Here is a 23,077-nt window from a genome sequence, read left to right on the forward strand (position 1 = left end):
ATTTTATCCTTCTGTATATGAGGAAAAAGCAAGCAAGTGGAAGACACTCAGGACAATTCAAGGTCACGGGCCTCAACAGTTATGATAAAGAATAAAACAAGAGAAACACGGGGGAAGGAAAAGCCACACTAACACTGACTGTTACCTGCAACAGAAATCAGCCGAACGTTTTTTGTTTGCAGAATCTTCCTGTAATTGGCTAGCGAGAGGAGAGTGTGGGGGGCGCATTTTTAAAATGGGAAAATCAGATGTAACCCCACTTCCTAAAATGAAAGTTGGGTGTTACTAGACCGATCAGATGGTTTTCTTCTGGAACTTTCTGACTTCTTTGTAGCTTGTCTGTTAGTTCTTTTTAGCTCATCTTCATTCCCAGGACCACGGATCCTGTCATCTAATGCTGCTCTGGTCACTCACTTGTGGAATTTATTGGGCTGTGGTTAAGATAAGGTGAACTAAATTAGGACTTTGGAAACCCCATCAATGAGGCCATGCATGAAAGAACCTCTGATTTACTCCAGATTTGGTTAACCATGTTTCAGTGGAAGTGATAGTTTTCCAGTTTATTCTGACTGGACAGTTTGTGTCTCCTTCCCAACGCCATGATAACACGTGAGTTCCTTCACCAGGAAGTCAAGAAGCTATTACTGCAGGCAAGTCCGTGGTTGCTGCAGTATTAGCTGTGGAAGGTGAAATCCCTGCCTGCCCTCTTCTAGTCTCTTTCTTCCCTGCTGACGCAAAAATCCCAATCAAGCCAAATCACAACAAGCCAAATTAAAAAATATCCAGGCTTAATGGGATCCCTGCGCTCTTGGGTGGCCCTGAGGGGGAACCAGGAGGCCTAGAACGTGACCACCTGGAGGAAGGAAAAGAGACCACGTGATCCTCTTTTGGGAGTTCACTTAAATACCCTGTGGGAGTGGTCCTGACCCCCCCAGTGAGGAGTCAGGACCTGGCATGCTGGGATTTGGAGTCCAGACCAATACAACTCTCAGTCCTGGGGGCTGGGGGGGGCTACACTCCCGCTCCCAACTTAACATTCCCTAGTAGTTCATGGATATCCTCACCATCGACCAGAAATCTACCTTGCTATTTTATGTCTGCCCTTAACCCTTCACTTTTATTTTTTTGAGACAGGGCTTGAAGGGATTCTGGCCAGCTTGAGCATGGCAAGTATGGTTTGGCAGGCCTTGCCCTTCTCCCCCATTCCCTCTGCCTTGCTAAAAGCTGTTAGGTGACTTTCCTAGAGTTAGCCACCAAGGTCTATTGCCTTATTTGGCCACTTCCTCCTCCTGAGGTTGACTACCAAGGTCCAGCTACCAAAGGATTGAAGTCCAACAATCAGAAGCCCCCTTTGGCTAACCTAATTAATATGCCCAATTAAAATTGAACACCTCATCTTAACACGGGCTTTCCCATTTTACCTTTATAAACTGCCATTTTCCTAGGTGCCATGCCTGTCTCTTCTATCCAGAGGCGGTCCTTTATCCTTCTGGGACAAACACCACTTTCCCCTTCTCCCTCATCCCCTATCTCCTGTTGCGGGAGGTCCTTCCGCTCCTCCAGCCAATAGCTGCTGAGATACCAGCCCATTGGGGCGTGGTCTCTCTCCCTTTAAAAAAGCGGCCACTTCCCTCCTCGTACTCTCTTACTTCCTGCTCCGCTTCCAGTGACTAGACTCCCTTCCTGATTGCGCAGAGGGCTGTTGTCTGTGACGGTGATCTGTAAGTTTTTTCCCTTTTAAATAAATAACCATTTTATTAATCATAATTCCAAATTGGTGTTTGTGACTTATACCTTCGCCTTCATGTGGCGCCCAACATGGGGCGCCATTCTGTTGTAGGAGCCGTGGGTTGTGTTCCTGCTGCCCCAGTTCCTGGTCGCCTGGTTAGCTTATGTCCCAAAATAACAACACACAAACTGTATTCTTTTAAACACTGCTTGGCCCATTACATCTAGCCTCTTCTCGGCTAACTCTTGCACCTGGACTAGCCCATTTCTAATAATGTGTGTAGCACCCCAAGGTGCACTTACGGGGAAGATTCTAGCCTACGTCCATCCTGGGTTGGAGCTTCATCGCATCTGCCCCAGAGAGCAGAGCTGTCGAGTCTGAGCTCACTTCCTCTTCCTCCCAGCATTCTGTTCTGTTTACTCCACCCACCTATGTTCTAACCTATGAGGGCCAAGCAGTTTCTTTAATTTTTAACCAATGACCTTCCTCCATCAATCTCCTTTACCACAGCATCCTAGCCCACCCTAACACATTACACCTGCAATGGTGTGGGAGAATTGTCTGTATTCTGTCGATCATGTTTTAAGTAAACGCTGATTGGCCAGGCAGGAAGTATAGGTGGGTCAACCAGACAGGAAGTAGAGGCAGGGCGATGAGAACAGGAGTATTCTGGGAAGCAGGAAGCTCCCTCTGCAGTTCTGCCCAGACCACCAGAGAGGCAATATGTAAGCTGCCCTGCTGAGAAAGGTACCGAACCATGTGGCTAATGTAGATAAGGATAATGGGGTAATATATGTTATAAGAGCTAATACAAAGCCTGAGCTAATGGACCAATCAGTTTTATAATTTATAGAGATCTCTGTGTGATTTTCTTTGGGGCTTGATGGCTGTGGGGTACTGGGCAGACAGATACCCAAACAAGCAGGCCCCTTCATGTTACACTGCGAGGTCATCTGTTGCTGTTTTCTGAGTCAGAAAACAGTCACTTTAAATTTTATTCCTTGCTTAATAAAGAATCTCTCTGTGAAAACAGGTGTTTGGGTGTGTTTGGGGTGTGAGAAAATCCCTACTGTGGTTCCAATTCATGTATAATGAATTCAGGGTTCATTCTATAGCCCAGACTGGCCTCAACTATGCCTCCTGAGTGCTAGAATTACAAGCATGTGCCATTGTGTGACTTTAGATGTGTTTACAATGACTGCTTTTGGTTGGTTGGTTTTGGGAAGTCAGGGTCTTCTACACGATAGGCAAGTATTTTACCAGTGGCTACAAATACTTTTGGGGAGAGTGTGGTAAGTACTGGGGATTGAACCTTGGGACTTCTGCATACCAGGCAAGCACTTTAATTCTCTGCATTGTAGCCAGGTGTGGTGGCATATGCCTTTAATTTCAGCATTCAGGAGGTAGAGGCAGGTGGATCTCTGAGTTCGAGCCCAGACTGGTATACAGATTGATTTCCAGGACAGCTACCCAGAGAAACCTAGTTTCAAAATAAACAAAAAACCAAACCAAACAACCACAACAACAAAACCCCAGCCAGCTTTGGTGGCAGGCCAGTAGGATTTGATGAAGAAAGCAGAGGTAGGATGATCTGGAGTTTGAGGACAGCCTGGGATACACATTTTAAAAACAAAACAAACACAATTTTCTGCATGGTCTCAGGCATCAGATCCCTTCAGTTCTATCACCAAGTTATGTTTAGGATTTATTTCAGCCCCTGCCTGATGGCGTCCATAGCACATTCCACTGAGCCTGGAGGCCAGCAGCACAGATGCTCCCTGCTGTTCTGTTTACCCACCATCAGCTCTAACCACATAATGAGCTCCTACTGTGTGCATGGCAGAGACCAGGCCATAGCTCACTCTCCTCAGAAAGGTTGCTACTTCTGCCCATGTACATACTTAACTTCACAGGGGCTTCCCAGGCAGCACAGGTTGGCTTGAACTTAGACTCCTCCCATTTCAGCCCTGGGTGTCAGGGTTAGAGAACTAGCCCAACACATAGCCAGATGCACAGATTTATGCCTTTATAAAAAGTCTTAGAAATTTAGGGAGGCAAAGATACCACCAACTTCCTTTATAACTTGGAGGTACTGTTTGTGTTACTTAAGCTTCTAAACCCTGATCGAACTCTTCCACAGAACAATTTTGCTAGAGAACTCAGACTAGAAATGAGTTTATGCGAGTTCAAATCCTAAGAGCTTGACAACTTAGCTGGCTGCGGTGTTTCAGTTTGTTCGTTTGTATAATGAAAATAGCAAGCGGCTTTCATTTTTAGATTGTTAGAAAGATGGAAGATGCTGGAACAGTTAACTAAACATATAGGGTGGTACCGCAGAAGTTAGTAGGTTTACAAGACTACAGCTATTTTATGCTCTTATTTATTTAGTTATTGCGACAAGGCCTCATTCTCTCACCCAGTGTGAGCTAGAATGCAGACAGGCATTAGATTTGCCTGGGGTTTCCAAAGATGTGTGCAGTTTTGACTTGGCTCTTTCTGCCCCCTACTGTGGCTCAAGATGTGGCTCTCCTGGTCACCATGCCTTTGCTCCACCATCTTGAATTCTAACTCTTTGAACCCAGTTAAGTGCTGTGCTTTATAAATTGCCTTAGTAAACGTTCCATTGCAGTGAAGAGACACTGTGACCACGGCAAGTCTGGAAAGAAAGCACTGGATTGGAGCTTGCTTAGTTCCAGAGCTTTAGTCCGTTGTCACCACAGCGGGAACATGGTGACATGCAGGCAGACTGGTGCTGGAGAAGTAGCTGAGAGTTCTACATGAGGAACTACAGGCAGCAGGAAGAGCTAGAGACACTGAACTTGGCTTGGCCTTTTGAAACGTCAAAGTCCATGCCTAGTGACATACATCCTTCCGTAAGGCCGCACCTCCTATTCCTTCCCTCCCTGTTGAGGAAGCATTCGAGTACACGAGCCTATGGTGGCCATTTATTCAAACCTCCAAGTAACTAAGGCATTTTAACCTCAGGTGTCCTTCCTCAGAGATTGTCCTTCTTTATCTGAGATAAAGATCTCTCTCTGGCTTGGAAGTTTCTAAGATACATTGGCACCCAGAGAGCCTTCCCCTTTCCCCCAGTGCTAAAATGACGTGTGCCGCCATATCTAGCTTTTTTGGGGAGCACAAATTCTGTCCTGGGGAATCAACGGAGGTCCTGGAGCTTAGAAGTGCTTTGCTGACTGTGTTATCTCCTTGGTTCCTGCAATCGGCTCTGAAATTTGTTTCAATTTAAGGTATAAGTTGTGAATCCAGTTGTATCTTATTTTTACACCAAGACAGTCATGGCAGGTCAGTTCTAAATCTCCCTAGCTTCTCTCTGCTTCCAGAGTCACAAGATGATCCCATGCCATTTTCTGTTCACCATGCCTTTGATCTCTGATTTCAGCCCCATCTTCTAGATTTTTAAAAAACTCTTATCATCACAGTTTCTTTGAGATCCCAAAAACACAGTCTTTTTTCCTCCCAGGCTCCTTTGTATTTCTATCTTTTCTTTCAGTATTTTGCTTCTTCTGTTCTATAGATCTGTCTCACGTAGTCTGAGGACCCCTTCACCATCGAGCAGGACCAACGCCCTTCTCCCCGTCCCAGGTGAGCCTGCACACCACTTCAGCTTCCTCTCATTGTCTTGTTCTGTGTATCTCACTTAGGGCCTGAAATCTGATGAATTCCCCTTTACTCCCCCCTAGATCATGGGTATTAGTGAACAGAGCTGTCTTCCAGTTGTGTACACACTGTACACTAGAAATGGGTATTAGTGAACAGAGCTGTCTTCCAGGTGTACACAGATTGTACACTAGAAATGGGTATTAGTGAACAGAGCTGTCTTCCAGTTGTGTACACACTGTACACTAGAAATGGGTATTAGTGAACAGAGCTGTCTTCCAGGTGTACACATTGTACACTAGAACATGGGTACTAGTGAACAGAGCTGTCTTCTAGTTGTGTGCAGATTGTACACTAGAACATGGGTATTAGTGAACAGAGCTGTCTTCCAGTTGTGTACAGATAGATTGTACACTAGAACATGGGTGTTAGTGAACAGAGCTGTCTTCCAGGTGTACACACATTGTACACTAGAAATGGGTATTAGTGAACAGAGCTGTCTTCCAGGTGTACACAGATTGTACACTAGAAATGGGTATTAGTGAACAGAGCTGTCTTCCAGGTGTACACACATTGTACACTAGAAATGGGTATTAGTGAACAGAGCTGTCTTCCAGGTGTACACAGATTGTACACTAGAAATGGGTATTAGTGAACAGAGCTGTCTTCCAGGTGTACACAGATTGTACACTAGAAATGGGTATTAGTGAACAGAGCTGTCTTCTAGTTGTGTGCATATGTACACTAGAACATGGGTATTAGTGAACAGAGCTGTCCTCCAGGTGTACACGGATTGTATTTGCTGATGAGGAAAGGTGCACTGATAAGTTTTCCTTAAAAAAATAAAAAAGACAATGTGGGCGGACATGGCCTCCTCTCACTCGGACGTCTGCGCTCTGCTAAGTCCATTTGCTAAGTGTTTAGTGTCCTGTGTACTGGGATTGCCAGGCCACCTCTGGGGGACCTATGTCCCCAGTATGTGGAACTATGTCTGGAAAACAATAGGGCCTTCACATTGACCTCATTGAGCCATCTGCCCTCTCTCTCTCCTGACAGAAACAAGCTGACTTTTTGGAGAATTCTGGTGACATTGTGGAAGGCTGTCTGGAGTAGTCTAGAGAGCCATAGGATGGGGTTGGCCCAGAGAGGGAGGCATTGGGGACCTGGCAGGAGGGTCCAGCACTGACTGGTGTTGAAGGCATGGGAAGTTCTACGTTTGTTCAGCTGGTTTGGAGTCCCGGCATCGGCACAGATATCGGCGTCGGCATCCATCCCGGCATCCGCAATGCTCCACACCTGGATTGCTCTGTGGCTGGCTCACCCCCGTGGTCTCATGTTACCTCTAACCTTCTCACAGAGGCCTTTGGGGACTCTCACCTACTGTAGGAATGGGATACTGCATACCTTGAAAATTTAAACATGTATGTGAAACATTTGAAGGTAGCCCCGAGGCCATAAGCTCCAGTGACCCACTAGCTCTCAGCTGATAGTTTTAGCGTTCGCCTCACAGCACAGATGAATCAGTTAAGTGCCTTGATAAAGTTTCTTTGGCTTTTCTTTTCCTACTTTGATATTATGAGGATTTATTACTTCTTTTTTCCTTCTGGGCCTGAGCATGGAAAAGCTGTCTGTTTGGATCTCTTGTCTGTGTGCCTGCTCTGTCAGGTGGCGAGGCAGTTGCTCAGCCCCCTCCACTTTACTGGCACTTTCTGGGCTGGTCTCACTTGGAGAACATCTTTGCCTTGGTTCCCTGCCATTTCTTCAGAAAGTCATAGCCACCGAGAAGATTTCAGGAGTGGAACATCCCAAGAACAAAATCCCAAGGCTTGATAGACACCGGTCCAAGCCAGGCTCACTGAGCCACGGAGGACAGGAAAGTGGGGGAATCTGAGCCAGAGCAGACACCGTTTAGCACTGAGTACCACAGAGGCGTATATATGTTACCGGCACGCTTCAATCTAAAGTGTGTCCCAGAGGGCAAAGGGGACAGCTGAGAAAGATGATTCTGTCCCAGGATGATATTTTGAGATGACTTTGGGATATGCAGATGGAGATGTCCCAGGGACAGATGTGATGCTGGCCCAGAGGGCAAAGGGGACAGCTGAGAAAGATGATTCTGTCCCAGGATGATATTTTGAGATGACTTTGGGATATGCAGATGGAGACGTCCCAGGGACAGATGTGATGCTGGTCCACAGTTGGCTCCACACAACCTGAAGTCCAGCATTAAGATTCTGGTTAGTGATCCTCCAGGATGGCGGACAAAGACATGCCAAGGATGAGCGCGTGCTCCCGAGGTCTGAATGCGCAGAATCAGACTCACATAAGTGCAGCTGTTAAGTACTCAGTGTATGTCCTTTCTTTAAAAATGACACTATGAGTGGATTGTGTCCCACTGACTTCAGGTCAGACTTCTCTTTTCCTTCGCTTAATGTGTACTCTGAGTGGGGACTGGCAGGCCACTTCCGGTGGACATGCAGTGTGCCTTGTTCCCCAGGTGACAGAACACAGGCCAAATTGCTGAGCTTGAGACTCTAGTTCCCCAGGTGGTCCAGGAGGATTCTGGGATTTAAGGATTCAGGAAAAGCTTTGCCTAGCTCTAGCTTTCACAGTGAGAATGGCCTTGGCCCTACAAGGTTATGGAAACTCTCATTGTCTCAACTTTTGGTTCTATGGCCAGTCTTGGTCAGGAGAAGATAGTCAAGCATTTAAGGCTGCCCACTGTATGAAGCCCCAGAGTCTATGCCTTCCTTCTTCAGACAAACTAAGTTTTATCTTGGACTGGGGCAAATCTCTACAGGTGCCTGGCACAGGAAGGCAATGCCACACTAAATTGTCCAGGCTTCCTGGGAAGTCTATTAGCAATTACAAAACACAGGTGCTAAGCTCAGCATCCCATTGTAAGTTTTCAGTAGGCTCTGCCCTCCGATGCTGATAGCACAGACTGTCCAGCAGATTCCTGGAGTCAGCCAGAGCTAGCCTCCAACACCGATGCTTTTTCTGCAGAAACCTGCCTCTAACCACAGCACTCTTGGGTGTGGTCATCAAGCACAGTCTTCTGGCTATGGTGGCAGCTCCTTTCATTTGGTGTGTATTAAGAGCATATAAATCAGTCATTTTTGACCTTTCCAAATAGCAAATAAATTTTAGCAAGCTTTTTATATAAAACTGACCTTTATTACAATTTAAAAAGAACAAAGACAAGTTGATAAGTGCCTTTAATTACAACGTACCTGTTATTTACAAGTAATTATACTTTTAATACACAACTTGAATAAGGTTCATTACATGTAAACTAGAAAACATCACAAGTTAAAGTCCAACCTTTATGACTATTCAGAATTGACATATTACCATCAGACAGAAAACAAACACCCGTGTCAGTTCCTTAGGTACCATCAATAAATGGAAACTCGGGATCTGGCTATAGAAGAGAAGAAATGTGCCTCAAATTGAAACACGACAAGAAGTATTGCTATTATCTAACCCTAAATACAATGAACTGGATCATTAGAAACAATGCTGCCGCAGTTTATGTAGCACCTTCAAGGAGGGCCAAGCACCCACACTTATCTGTCACCCTACTTGTCCTCAACATCCCTATGAGGTAGGCAGTGGTTGATTATCATTATCCCCATCTTGTAATATGGAGAAACTGAGGCACAGAGAAGTTCAGTCATTGCTTGAGGTCACATAGTAAAGTCGATGATGGGACAGGGACCACAGCCCTGTGCTCTTGTCTCCAAAACCAGTAATTCTCTTTAGACTAAACTGGAGGATTTAATTCAGCACATAAATTCACTTTTCCAAGAAATTGTAAAATGTGCTCTCCCCACATACAAACTATTGAAACACTATAGGCAGGAACAAACACCCTGGTACAATGGCAGACAGACGCCATTTTCTACTAGAAAGGCTATAGGAGTTATGTTCTTATTCCAGGAGCTGATCTTCCTAGCTGGAACAGTCACAGTCTTTAGAAAACATACACTCGAAAGGCTGCTTCTCCTGGCTTACAGATTAGATTTAATGACCATACTACATTACCCACAAACTTGGCTTACTCTTGAGTCACAAAGAAAATATCTAAAGAACACGTTTACATTGTGAGTTAACTGTCCTCATTTATACACACTTACTGTTTACACTTGGGACAGTGGTTCTCAACCTCTGGGTGCTGACTCCTGTGGGCGGCATATCAGACGTTTACATTACAAGTCACAACACTAGCAAGGCTGCTGTGATGAAGGAGCAACAAAATAACTTTATGGGGGGGGGGTCACCACAGCATGAGGAACTGCATTAATGGGTCACAGCATCAGGGAGGTTGAGACCACTGCTTTAAGAGATTCCAAGTGGCTGATGGGAGCCGGGCAGTATGTTTTTTAGAGACAAACAGAATCAGGACACTACACAACACTTAGTTCAGGTTGTATTTTCTGTCCCTCTTCAGAGTCAAAGGTGTATTTGATACTTTAAAAAAAAATACTAAAAATACTCAGAATGATTGGAGCTCCAGGCTTTTTCCATATAGCATCTCCACCAGATAAACACTGGGAATGGTTGCACAGGCCTCTGGGGAGTGGCAGCCCTCGGTCAAGTAGCAGGGAACTGATATTCTAGACCGACTTTAGGAAAAGGCCCAAGTGATGGGGAATGTCACAGTCAGGTTCACCAGCGCGTTTTACGCAGAAAACATGGAGCTGTGTCAGGAATGTGCAAAGCTGTCTATGTGTACTTCCAGGTCACGACGTGACCTTTCCTGGGAGGCCTGAGAAGCAGGGAATTAGAGGTGGTCACTCCAGAGCCACAGTCAGTGGTTCCACGTTGGCTGGAGATCCTTGGTCGGAGAGACAGGACATCCTGAGATACAGCATAGACGGGTAGCTGGGAAGAGGCCGTGGGTGGGGAAGAGGCCCTGAGACAGATGGACAAATGGACAGATGGCCATCCGGGCAGGAGCAAGCAAAGGGAGGCGGGAAGAACGACCCTTACACCCTGGTGCTTCTGCCTCCTTGAGACGCCAGAGTTAGGGACGCTGTAAAATTCTGAGGCAGTGTGGATGGTTCTGCACATATAAAACCAAGGTTTGAGCATTTTCACTTTTGAAAACCTCTTCACTCCTCTGTGGACTGGATGATCGGACAGTTACAGAGATCCACAGACAGCTGCTGATGGATCTGAGTCTTGAGTTACTTCGTACTATTCTTGCGTAAGAAGAATCTTTGAACTGTTGGGAACCCAAGAGACATGCTACGTTCAAGTGCCCTCACGAGGGAAAGTGCTTAAACGAGAAAAACAGACTTGCTTATGACAGTGTATGTATCAGACTCCCCTGAAAAACACTGGGCTGCCGGTGACAACACGGTAGCATTCTCCTGCGCCAGCTCAGCGCAGAGTCTGAGGAGGGGCGGTCACCAACTTTACAGCACATATAAACTGACTGAGAGAACCAGAATAATGTAGAAACAGGGTCTTTCCACGTAGCCCAGGTTGGCCTTGAACTCGCATCTTTCTGCCCACTCTCCCATGTTATAGGATTACAGGCAGAGCTACCATGCCCAGCTCCTAGATCTTAAAACAAAGCCTACAGAATACAAGTGACAGCCCACGGGGAAAGTCTGCCGAGGATAAATGAATTTAAAGGGAATGATCTGCAGGATCACCTTTAAACAGACTTGTACTTCCAGTTCACCTGATACAAAGAATCTAAACAAATATTTCTCAGTTAAATAAAAGAACTTGAAGAACAATAAAATATAAATATTTAGAGATAAAATATAAAAAATAAAAAAGGCTTGAAAATGAGCAAAAATAGGATAAAAACCATACAGATGTTCTTTCTCTTCTGGACCATGGTATTTAATATTCTGTTACCTAATTCCAGATAAAAATGCTAATTTTGCTGGGTTCTGTGCCAGCTTCTCTAAGTGAAGTTCTTGCGTGAGAGTGTTTTCAGCTTCTTTGATGCCCTGTCAGGAGTAATGCCCGGAGGAACAGACAGGCCCCAGCAAGGCAGAAGACGCGGGTGCCGCTGTAAAGAAATCCACGTTTGACTCTGTCTACATGTAACCATGTTTTCCCAGCAGCTACTCGCTGACACCAGCGTCACACTTCCCATGTCCCCTTGGCACAGCACATTATACTGTCAGGGTTTCCAGGCAATAACCCTCAACACAGACTGTGACTCCAGCAGCCAGCCTAAGCTGTGGGTGTACCAGAGACCAACACTTTCAGAAGAATGTAGCCCGGATCACAGGGATTACTGTCATTTGCCCATCTACGAAATCCTGCTTCTGTCTGGAATCACAAGACAGGCTTCGGACATCCATACTCCACCATCACCTGCTGCTCCTGCAGCAAATGCTCGGCTTTTCACACGGAATAAACTAAGATCCCCCACATGATAACTGGCCTGGGCTACCTAGGAGGCTGCCTGCCTGCCAGCCAGGCTCAGGCCTTCTCTGCGGCTGCTTCTGGCTTCCTCTCTTCCTTGACACACACTGAGTAGCACACCTGTTTACATTCCTTTTCTCAGACTGAATATGCATTGAGTCAAAGCATAACAAAGGCATCTTCAGACAGCATTGTTTTGCACTGGGAGAATTATGAACACAATTTAAAATCTGAATGTATTCATTGGGAAAACCAAATAAAAGCATCTCAGAAAGGTATTCCATAATTACCAAGTGAAACTGATGGAGAATGGTTTCTTTTAATTCTGTTGTTATGACACAAGTTTATCACACCAGTAGGATAAACTTTCCAGACATATAATAGAACACAGCCTATTTAGTACCAGGGCTGTGCCAGAGCCAGCAACACGTCATACATACATAGGTGTACACACACACACACACACACACACACACACGTATACATATAGTTTATCGCTGGTGAAGGCAGGGAGTGTTCTAATCAAAAGCACCTTGGCATGCTGGGGGAGACTTTAGTTCTGTGTTCATGGCCTATTGTTATTAAGTATTCAGTTAGAATTTACTGTGGAAGAATCCAATTCCATTGAATTTACTGTAGAAAACACACAAACTTTTTTCTCACAAAGATTATTGTATTATTTAGAAGTTTTAGACTTATTGACATGATTTAGAAAAGGACAAATTAAAAATATGCACAAATTAAAAACATATTTATAGAAATGACTTCCTTTTAGAATTTCTGGAATATTTCCTATAAGAAAGCCTGCTTTTCTCAAAGTTTACACTTGGAAAGTACGTGAAGCAGCAGAAAATGCTTTCAGACTTTTAAAAGTATTTAAAGAAAAAGAAATAGCTGCTTCTGATCTAGACAGAATTATAATTCTGATTTAAAGGGAAAACCTTATGATTTATTTTTCTTTGGGGATGACTCACATAGGCTGGCTATGCTCGGATGCACACTGCGGAGGCCAGCGGTGAGGGCTTCTGTGTACCGTGTGGTCTACTTTGATTATTACCTTCACCAGCTTAAACTCTGTAACATTTAGGCTAAGACTTTGAAACAACCACAGGCTCTGTCCAGCTCAGACAGGAACACAGATTTTGAGTCAAGTAAAGGAGTAAAAAGTTACAACACCACAAAATGAAGCGGAGAAACCCTGGGTAATCGAGTCGAACAACGATGGCACAGCAATAAACACATAGCAATTATGTACCGAGCTCGGCCGAGCAAAGCTCCTCCTCGCCCGTTCCTCTGCCCAGTCCCTTGAAAAGTACACTCAGGGCGCTCTCCGCCACAACTCAGTCTCCGCTGCTCAAGCCAGCAGCACGATTTCAGTGCACATTTTACAACGATGTTGCATATGATATCTGAAAACTTGGGGGACATTCTGATGATGAGATATCAAGATGACATGATTGTTTATAATCAGTTTGTCTTTAAAGAAAGTTAAATACTTCAGCGCCCACACCAGCTTACCTGCTAAGTAAGACTTTTTATAAAGCACAATCAAACTTGTGAGCTGGAAGGTGCCTGTGAAGGATTGGCAGTGTGGCCAGCACAGGCTGGGAGGGCTGTGTGTCAGGGGTAGCACCAGGTACTAGAGGGACCCTTGGGACCCGGGAGATGCTTGGGTCAAACTCATTGATACACAGCGGTGGAAGTCTGTGTTTGTGGAAGATCCTTGCCCTCTGCTGCTCCTGGGGCAGCGAGGTGCCCTGCTTGTTACCGTCTGATCGGCAGTGGTTCTGTTTATCTGTGTGGCATCTTCATGGGTGGACTGGGCTGACTGACACCACCCACAAGAGTTTACAGCCCCACAAGCCTGATACACAGCAGCGATAAAGACAGTTCATGAATACAGGGATGGGAACACAGGCCACAGCTGGGCACTTCACCCTCCCAGTCACACTCTGGGAGTCTCACAGGAGGGAGAACAGCGTGGTTATTACGTGGTTAGGGTCAGAAGTCACAGCAGGAGCGGGGAATGGCCTCTGTCTGTATCAGTGCCGGAAGGCTTCCTGCCTGCACTTTGGCTAGGCTCTTCTAAGACTGAAAAGTGAACACGGTTCCCAATGTTGGCCTTGGAAGATCTAGAGAGATGATTGAATTGAAAGCAGGCTGAACTGGTAATCTGAGCTACTTCAACCACTGATTTTTGTTAAATGAAGGAAAAAAAAGTCTAACAGGCAATTTGCACTGGCAAGTGCCGCACGGTGGACACCTCCACTGAGGTTCTTAGAGATATCAGATGTTAATGAGTCTGAGCCCTTCAGCAAGTTCAAACTTTTGAAGCCAGAGTTTGCTCTCTTTTTAGCACTGACTGTCTCAGTGGTGTCTGTCACTTTGACATGGTCATTACTGCTGGTGTGTCACCAGTGGTCTGGGTGTTCTGAATCTGGAGCTCCCAATACCATTTGGAAAGCTGAGTTCTTACAAGTCTTCAATGTTATGTTATTTGTTAGAGAAAAGAATAGAAACTGCTCATAATTATCTAGCTTATGTGCTGTACGGTGCCTTTTCAAATTGAGAGTATAAATCATCGTACATAAAATCAAAATAGTTTAGAAGAGGTTGCGTTTTCTGGCACTTTCTAGAAATTAGGCATGAACATAAAACATCTTATAAATTTATATAATAAAATAAATGTTTACACTTTACTCTTAGATTACCATCAATGACAGGAAAGTCACACATGTGGGGAGCAGAGATCACTGGGAATACAAATTCATGTCCGCAGCCCTTTGGGGATAGACACCATGGCTGCTGTCCCCACATGTGGTCTGGGTCCCAACATAAACGTTAAGGCTCTGTTTGGAAGGAAGAGCGCTGGGCTTAAACAACGTCAGAAGTACCATGGTTGTCACTGGGAGTTCCGAAACTCTGACAAGCTTTCCGAACACCGTGGGGGAAGGTTTGAACAGGAAAAATAGGAAAAGCATCTAAACTACCTCAAATACAGTGGAAAGATTGCAGGTGCGCTGTCACAATTAGGAGAAAAGACCCTAGAGCCTCCAGGGACACCCCACCCCCAACCTATAGCCTGTACCGTCCAGATGCCCAGGGACAAACAGGCAGATCTGGGAAGCCGGTGGGACCAGCAGCCTGTTCTCACCATCCTAGCATCCAGCGGAAGATGGTGCCAAGCCTGTGGGAAACCCTCCTTGGGATGAAGCACAGATGTGGCCAGGTCACAAGTGGTGGAAGGCGGGATGATTTAGCTCTGGTAGCAGAGGAGGAGAGTGAGGAAGGAAACCTGGCTCCACAAGGCAGCAGGTATCCCAGGCAGATGGAATTCCAGCACTGGCCGGTGGAGCTTCCCCTCACAGCCTGCCTTCCTCTGTGGGATGTGGAGGTCACATCTACCTGGGGGTCCTCGTGAGCAAGGGGTCCTGCCCTGACAGGTGGGTCCATACCTTACTGCTTCAGAAACTGGGGAACAGCTGTGACCCTGTGCTTGACTTGGGTTAACTAAAGCAACATGACATTGATGTCTTATCATTCCACAGCCGAGTGGTCCTGCATGAGCCCCATCACAGGCTCTTTGAGACTTCTTTCTGGGTTGCTAAAGCCTGGTGATATCTCTGCATTGCTGCAAGTCCCCAATGCTCTCGTAGTCATTCTCCTTGGGGACGAGGTGGCCATTGGTCTCCAGAGGGACCTTTTCTTCCTCTCTGTTTAGATTGTGTATGGCTTCATAGTCAGGCTCGGGTTCCTCACTGGGCCTCCTTGCTGGGGGAGGTGTGCAGAGGCTGTTGGGAGATTTCTCGAAGTCTTTCACAGTGGCATAGAGGTCATTACAGGAAGAGGATGACCTCTGAGGGGGTACCTGCATGGACTGGCAGGTCAACTCTGACCCTTTCGGAGATGGTCCGGGTTTGTGTGCTGACTGTCCGAGTTTATTCACTGAGGAATACATGGCCGAGATCTAGGTAGGGAACAAGGAGAAATGAACAGCTGGCTGGAGCCGCCTCCCTCCTCCCACTAGGTGCTCGTAAACACTGCCCCACCCCGTGAGTCACCTTTGTCATCCTTATTAGTTCTGAGGTATGGAACTAGAGAATAATCACACTATCTTCCTTTCTGTAGATTAGTTGTATTTGACTAACTCTATAAACCCAGTTTTGTGGGTTTCTCACAAGACCAGATGGAGAGACCGTGGTTACTGGAAAACTGGTAGAGGGGGAAGCCGCAGACTCACAAGGGCTTCAGTGGAAGGGGATGGAAGGGGAGGGGCCATGAGGGGCACTCTAGAGGTGGAGGTGAGACTGAAGGCTGGGAGGCCCCTGAAGGATCTCAGCCACTGGCTGTACCTGGGAGGATGGGGAGGCGACAGGATTCAAAGATGCCTCCTAGGTTTTGTCTTGTGCAGCCAGGGAGACGGTTAACATTTTCCTTCCTTGGGAAGGAGCACATGGGGCCTAGGCAGTGTTATCTGAAGAAGGCACACCTTGAACTCGCTCTTCATCTCCCCACACGGCACTCAAGAGCTCCCGGCCAGTGACAAAGCCCCCACACTGGGCATTCCTCTCCAGCCACGTACAGCGGGAGTAGGGAGGGGTCTGGTGCTCCGTCCACACTGGGCATTCCTCTCCAGCCATGTACAGCGGGAGTAGGGATGGAGTCTGGTGCTCCAACCACACTGGGCATTCCTCTCCAGCCATGTACAGCGGGAGTAGGGATGGAGTCTGGTGCTCCGTCCACACTGGGCATTCCTCTCCAGCCACGTACAGCGGGAGTAGGAGGGTCTGGTGCTCCGTCCACACTGGGCACTCCTCTCCAGCCACGTACAGCGGGAGTAGGGAGGGGTCTGGTGCTCCGTCCACACTGGGCATTCCTCTCCAGCCATGTACAGCGGGAGTAGGGATGGAGTCTGGTGCTCCAACCACACTGGGCATTCCTCTCCAGCCACGTACAGCGGGAGTAGGGATGGAGTCTGGTGCTCCGTCCACACTGGGCATTCCTCTCCAGCCATGTACAGCGGGAGTAGGGAGGGGTCTGGTGCTCCGTCCACACTGGGCATTCCTCTCCAGCCACGTACAGCGGGAGTAGGGAGGGGTCTGGTGCTCCGTCTGAACCTAGCACCATGTGTGTCATGGTCATGGCTTCTGCATTTGGGAGGCACCACATAAGTCTCAGTTTTTACCCTCGTTCTTGGAAATCCACCATTTGTTTTTACTGGTGGCCTCAAGCGATGTTAGTCTTAGCCTGATTTCATTTTTCCTGAAGCGACCAGCATCCAACATTCCACCCAGAGACATTTTCCAATATTCTAGGCAGGATGAAATTCCCTACTCCCAGCCATCCTGACTTTGGGAATTTTCCAGCCCACTGCCAATTTCCTTCTAGGGTGGCCCACCCTGGCTGTTGATTAAAACGCCCTCCTTTCTTTCTGACCCTAGTTCTCCCTCCTCTTCATGTCTGTCCAACCCTTCCTTCTGCACTGCGAGACACTGGGTTCCCTGGAGTTGGTGAGACAGGGTGTTGCCAGCTGCCCAGCCTGGGCTGTGGAACTGAACTCCTCTGCAAGAGCAGTGCATGCTCTGAACTGCTGAACCAGCCCTCGAGCCCCTTGATGTCTCTATTTTTTAAGCACATGTTTTTGGTTATTTGAAAACAATTGAAGTTTACCTCCTCTTCTGTAAGATTCGGGTCTTCTTCCCGAGACTTGTATGACAAGGAACTAAATCTCTGTCAAAAAATACAAATTAAAGTAAAGCAGTTTGAAGCCGATAGCTGAACCTATCTTCTGTGCATGTACAACCATATCTAGACCAGGGCTTTCAGGGATTTCTACAGTCTGCAGGCCGTCATGTGTCTCTTGGATCAGCTGCTGGCACACCCGTGACTACCCAGTCACACCACTGCTATCCAGAGGTCTAATACTTCAGTGTGTAGTGGAAATCAGTCAGTGGTTTCCAAACCCACGGTTTTAGTTCCTCATCATCACCAAGGGAGAGATGACAGGCTTTGTGGAGGGTGATAGTATATCACCCTTCTGTACAACACGCCAGTATGCCACATCTGAGAGCCTGCCAGTGTTACCAGGGAGAACGCCCATAGATCTCACAATCTCTCCTGGCCTTGTTCCTCAGTGATCCACAGATCTCACCCCTGCCTTGTTCCTCAGTGATATACAGATCTCACCCCTGCCTTGTTCCTCAGTGATTCACAGATCTCACCCCTGCCTTGTTCCTCAGTGATCCACAGATCTCACCCCCCCTGCCTTGTTCCTCAGTGATCCACAGATCTCACCCCTGCCTTGTTCCTCAGTGATCCACAGATCTCACCCCTGCCTTGTTCCTCAGTGATCCACAGATCTCACCCCTCCCCTGCTTTGTTTCTCAATTCTATAAGTTGGGCTCTGGTTTATTAACTATTTTTAACACTTCTTAATTCTTGATTCTAACAAAAACATACCCATCCCACCTTCTCTCCCTGACATTGACAGCCTGCTCTATCATCCCCCAGCGACTTTTCACTGAGCCAGGCCTTTAGTTACCGGGGCCCTTTCTGTCCTCCACCACCCCAGTTCCTAGAAATCCTTTCAGGCCAGCATTTATCATCCAAACTCTTCTTTTTAGTATCAGATTCCAAGGATTCAACAACACAGTTGTGATGCAAATGTCTTTTCTGTTTCCCCTCCTGGGACCTCTCCTTTCAGCTTTAGCAAGTAATACTCTTAGTCAGTCCTAACTGGGGAAGCTTAGGTTCCTCCCCTGTTCTGAGCCAGTAGGCAGGCCCTCAGAGTGGCTCTGGGTCTTAGGTACTTCACTAAGACATCCTGCATCCCGTCCTCCTTGCAGCCCATCGACTTGGTAGCTTCTCATCCTCCTCACCCGCCCACCATAGCACTACCTCAGTCACCTATAGATGGCTTCGCTTCTGGATTCTCTGAGAAAACTGAAAGGGGCAAATACATTTCTCTGGACTCTCCCCTGCCCTATAACAGCCCTGGTGTCTTGTCCCCTCCCAGTTACCACACGTGAACTTGCATGGCATGCGCCGCTCTCAGCCATCCCTGCTACACTTTGGATTATGTCTCGCACTGCATGTGAGTGCTATTCTGCCTCTCTCCCACTCTCTCCATCACCAGCCCTTCTCCCTCGGTGGGGTCATCTCCACCAACACATAAACATGTTAGACACCAAACAAACAACTGAATTTCAGCTCCATCGCCCTCACTATTGTCCAGAGAAGCCTCAGATAACTTTCCTCTGCCAACCACTTCAGCCGAGTGTCGACCTTCACACTATTCGTCTTGGTCCTAAATGATGACCACAGCAGAATGACGGCTTGTCCTGTGTGTGCTGAGGTCTCCAGCAACTCCCACCCTCTTTCCTGGTTTTTGTTCCTATTCTGGTTTCTCCTGCTGTCCGCCCGACCCCAGATCCCTGTTCTTAGGACTCTTCTGTTCCTAGTAGACATGACTCCATTGCCATGTGCTTAAACAGTTTGGCAGCTAGTTCTGAACCATATGACTCCAGCCCCAGCTGCCCCGAGGTGTGTCAGCACTGGGGCCAGTCCTAATCTCTAGTGGAACATTACTAGAGCAGAGGACTGCGGCTCGCCCCAGCTCCTGCCCTCCTGGGATACTCTATCTTGATTTGCGTTGGTTCCTTGTGCCCACACGCTGTGCCAGCCCTCAGCTCTTGGTCTAGCTCGCTCCTCTTATCACTTCTGCTGCCTCTGTCCTGCACAGAGCCCCTCTAGTTATTAGAGCAGAGGAAGCTTTCAAAGCATAGATTATACTGTTGCTTTCTGCTGGTTTCACCCAGACCACGGGCCCAGGACATAACCTGTCTGCAAAGTCTTCTCATCTTTACCCATATCCGCTCACTACCCCAGCCCTCCCTCCCATACCAGCCACTGAGCTAGCTTGGGGGCTTCCTGAGATCAAAGTGCACAGTGCCCCGAAGAGCACCTGCCCAGCTTTCTCAGGCCCCCTAGACCGTGCTCAAGAATCCCTTGACATAGAGGTAGGAGGAACAACTCTACCCCCACACAACTCATGCCCAATCTTCCTTATGTGACTTTCCCCTTTAAACTCTGTTATGTCTATCTCTTCCCCACTAAAACTCAAGTTCCACATGGCCTGGGATTTGCATTCATTTATACTTTATTCACTGGTGTAGAACATCTAGAAGGCCATATGGCATGTAGTGGACGCTCAATAAAATCTTTTTTTAAAGTATCAAACATTTGACATTCCTAATTCGATTAAAATTGGGATTGTCTGCATGAAAGAGGATCCCTCTTGTGAGGTGAGGGATGACCTGATCCTGAGATGTGGGTCTCCAGTCTCTAACGTGAAATCTGGAGGACTATTCATTAACAATAGAAAGCAACCCTTCTCTCTTCCAAATGCTCACTAAGAAGAGCTTCGCTAGTCCAGGCAGCGCACACTTACGTCGCTTTCCTTGTCTTTGGTTAGAGGAACGGCAGAAACTTGGATTTTACTGCAGCTTACGAACATGTTTGCAAATACTTTGGAGGTGCTTGTGGCTGCCGATTTCACAGATAGCATGAAAAGTTGAGACAAACTCAGAAGGGTGTGAAGGATGACTTCATACAACAGCCACAGGAAGGGTGAGCATCAGCAGCTCAGCTCCTGATCCTTCCCTGCCCTCCCTGCTCTCCCTGCAGAGGCTGGATGTGAACTTACAACCGGAAGATAACCTGGCATTTTTCTCTGTAGATAACAGGAAACCTTATTAGCTGACTGAAGCGTGGTGGGCCTACTTAAACGCTGGGGGCATTTTCGACATCCAATGTGAGGCTCCCTGTGGCTCAGAGGCTGTTGAGACAAGTGTGCCAAAGGCTGCGAACTGCTGATGAGTCTTAGACCTCTGCTGACTAAACTTTTTAGAAATTACTTAAAAATATGCATAGAAACTACTGAAAAATAAGACCTGTTAGCTGGTTTAGAGGAAAATGTACATGGCAAGCTGCAAGCAGAGACACTGAACATCTGGACTGTCTGCACAGGCCAGAGTGCCTCCGGCTGTGGGGTTCCGAAGGGCTCAAGTTATGCTGCCCAAGGAAGCCACACAGAGAAGGCAGGCGCTGTGGGGCAAAGAATCTTTAGTTCTTAGTCTTCAAAATAAAGACACTAATATTGGTCTAATAACATATAATATAAATGCTGGAAACTACCCAAATGAGATATAAGAGAGAAAGATTTTGTAGGCATAAATCTTCAGCATCTTAAGACTTCGAGGGTGAAAAGGCCAACCACAGCTTACACTAGCCCGGGTCACGTCTCATCGTTTCATGAACCTGCTAGTATCATACATACGTCCCAGGACCCGGCAACCTTTCCGTCAGGACAAAAGCCCACCTTGTTGTGTCCACTGGTCCCCTCCGGAGCTTGCTCTTCTGCCTCTGCCTCTGCCTTCTCTGGAAGGTTTGCATTCTCATCCAGAAGTTTAACCGGGACAGGTGGGGGGGCTTCCTCTTCCGGGTCACTGGACGCTCCCAGAATGCTCTCTGCGTTGACGCTCTGGCGGCACTTCTTGTTTCTGTCCACAGAGGCATACTCAGCAAAGTCGGGTTTTCCCTCTGCGGGGGCACCCTGAAGCTCCTTCAAGGCGGACGTGGACTTGGACTTGCCAGCCTGCCCTTTGTCTGCCACCTCCTTGATCTCCTTCACAGTTTCATACAGGCAGTCCTCCACCATGTTCTCCTGGGAGGAGCTATCCTTGAGCACCTCGTAGGGCCCCTCCATGCCGGGCCCTGAGTCCCCCTCCACCACCCTGGCTGTGAGCATGGCGTCCACGGCGTTCTCTGGGGGAATCCTTGGCAGCTCCCGGCTCTGATGGCTCTTGGGCTTTCCTGTGCTGTCCTGCGAGTCCAGAAGATCGGAGGCCGAGGTCTGAACTTCCTCATAATGCTGCATGCAGGTCAAGGTGCTGTCTTCTGAAAGAACTGAAGGGGGTGGGGTGTTAGCAGCAGAGGAAGAGCACCCCTTAATAACCAGTACAGAGCACCATGATGCTAGACCATCAAGTCCGTGTTAACTAACCCGATGCTCAGCCGCATCCCATTCCATTTAAAGGGAAGCCAGCCATTGTATTCCTGGTACATGATTTAATAAACGATGCGGGCTAGCTACACTTTAACTCACGGTTCCTTTCATTACTTACTGTTACTTCTGCTGAGATCCACGGAGGCAGAGGTTTTGACAGTGCACAGGATCAGAGAAACATTCCAGGCAGGGCCAAGTGCTTAAAGCGGCTGAGGCAGGAAGACTGAATTCAAGCGCAGACTGGGTAACTGGCTTAGTGCTAGAGCGCCTGCCTGTAGCTCACACCAGGCCCTACCTCCACCCCCAGGCCAGAGAACAAGCGGTTGACAAATTACCAAAAATGGGGCATGCGTGTTGCCCCCATCTAACTGGTCCTTGCCTCTGAGAGAGTAGGCTCTCTTCTTGGCCTGTCCCATGTCACAGGTCGCTTTCATCTGGCTGTTAGGACAGAGGCGGAGCAGCAGCAATGCACCTTAGGTCTGTATCACCAAAGGCCAGACAGTGTGCCTCGGCCCCACATCCTTGCCTCACAGAGGCCCAGCCAGCATGTCCCTGGACTGCCTCTAAAATGGTAACCATGATGCCTGGCAGTCGGGCCTTATCGCATGGATTTTGAGTGTTGGCCAGATGCCAGGGACTGTTCACGCCGGTACAGACACAGAGGTGAGCAGAATGGACCCCTTCTCTGAGAATTCTCACATCAAAACAAGTTCTTTCTCAAGTGGACCTCACTGTAGAAAGATCAGAGACAGTGTACCAGCTGGGAGGGCTCCTGAGGCCTTCACCTAAACCACGAAACAAAACAAAACTCCAGCAACACCAACAAACCAAGAAAACCGAAACAGGAAAGGGGGGCATGTGGAAAGAGGAAGGGGTCAGTAGGAGTGTGGGTGGGGGGTGAGGGTAATGAGGGTGGATGTGATCACAATACATTATATCCACGTATGGAAATGTAAAATAAACTGCTAGGAAGAAGAACAGAAAAAGAAACATGCAGGATAATGCTGTATCCCTAACGCTCTGGATTTAGCAGTCCCAGAGTTCCAGCTCCTTCTGATCCTGCAGGACAGCTCCTGCTGGGCTCCAGTTATCTGGTCCCAGAACAGAGGGGCACTGGCACCTATAGACTCGGGTGCCATGCTGATGACCCCTGAGCTTCCTTCATAAAAGGGGAAGGAAGAAGCCTTGCCACGCGGGGCAGCAATTGTTGTGACTACGCCTGTCAGTCAGTGTATACCGTGTGTCAGACAGAAAGGTGAATACAGAAT

The 23,077-nt window shown here is 47.5% G+C and overlaps 1 protein-coding gene across 1 annotated transcript in view; it reads right to left on the reverse strand.

The window, feature by feature from the left end:
• Nucleotides 1–8,514: 8,514 nt before the first annotated feature.
• Pag1 (phosphoprotein membrane anchor with glycosphingolipid microdomains 1) overlaps nucleotides 8,515–23,077 on the reverse strand; it is a 155,936-nt gene continuing 141,373 nt past the window's right edge. Inside the window, exons 7-9 of the mRNA XM_057790416.1 lie at nucleotides 21,123–21,709; nucleotides 17,414–17,473; nucleotides 8,515–15,710 (exon numbers count right to left, since the gene is read on the reverse strand). Of these exons, the coding sequence (XP_057646399.1) occupies nucleotides 15,348–15,710; nucleotides 17,414–17,473; nucleotides 21,123–21,709 (1,010 nt within the window). The 3' untranslated portion in view covers nucleotides 8,515–15,347. The remainder of the gene's footprint in view (nucleotides 15,711–17,413; nucleotides 17,474–21,122; nucleotides 21,710–23,077) is intronic.

The sequence above is a fragment of the Chionomys nivalis genome, chromosome 16 (assembly GCF_950005125.1).
Source record: "Chionomys nivalis chromosome 16, mChiNiv1.1, whole genome shotgun sequence".
Lineage (NCBI taxonomy): Eukaryota > Metazoa > Chordata > Mammalia > Rodentia > Cricetidae > Chionomys > Chionomys nivalis.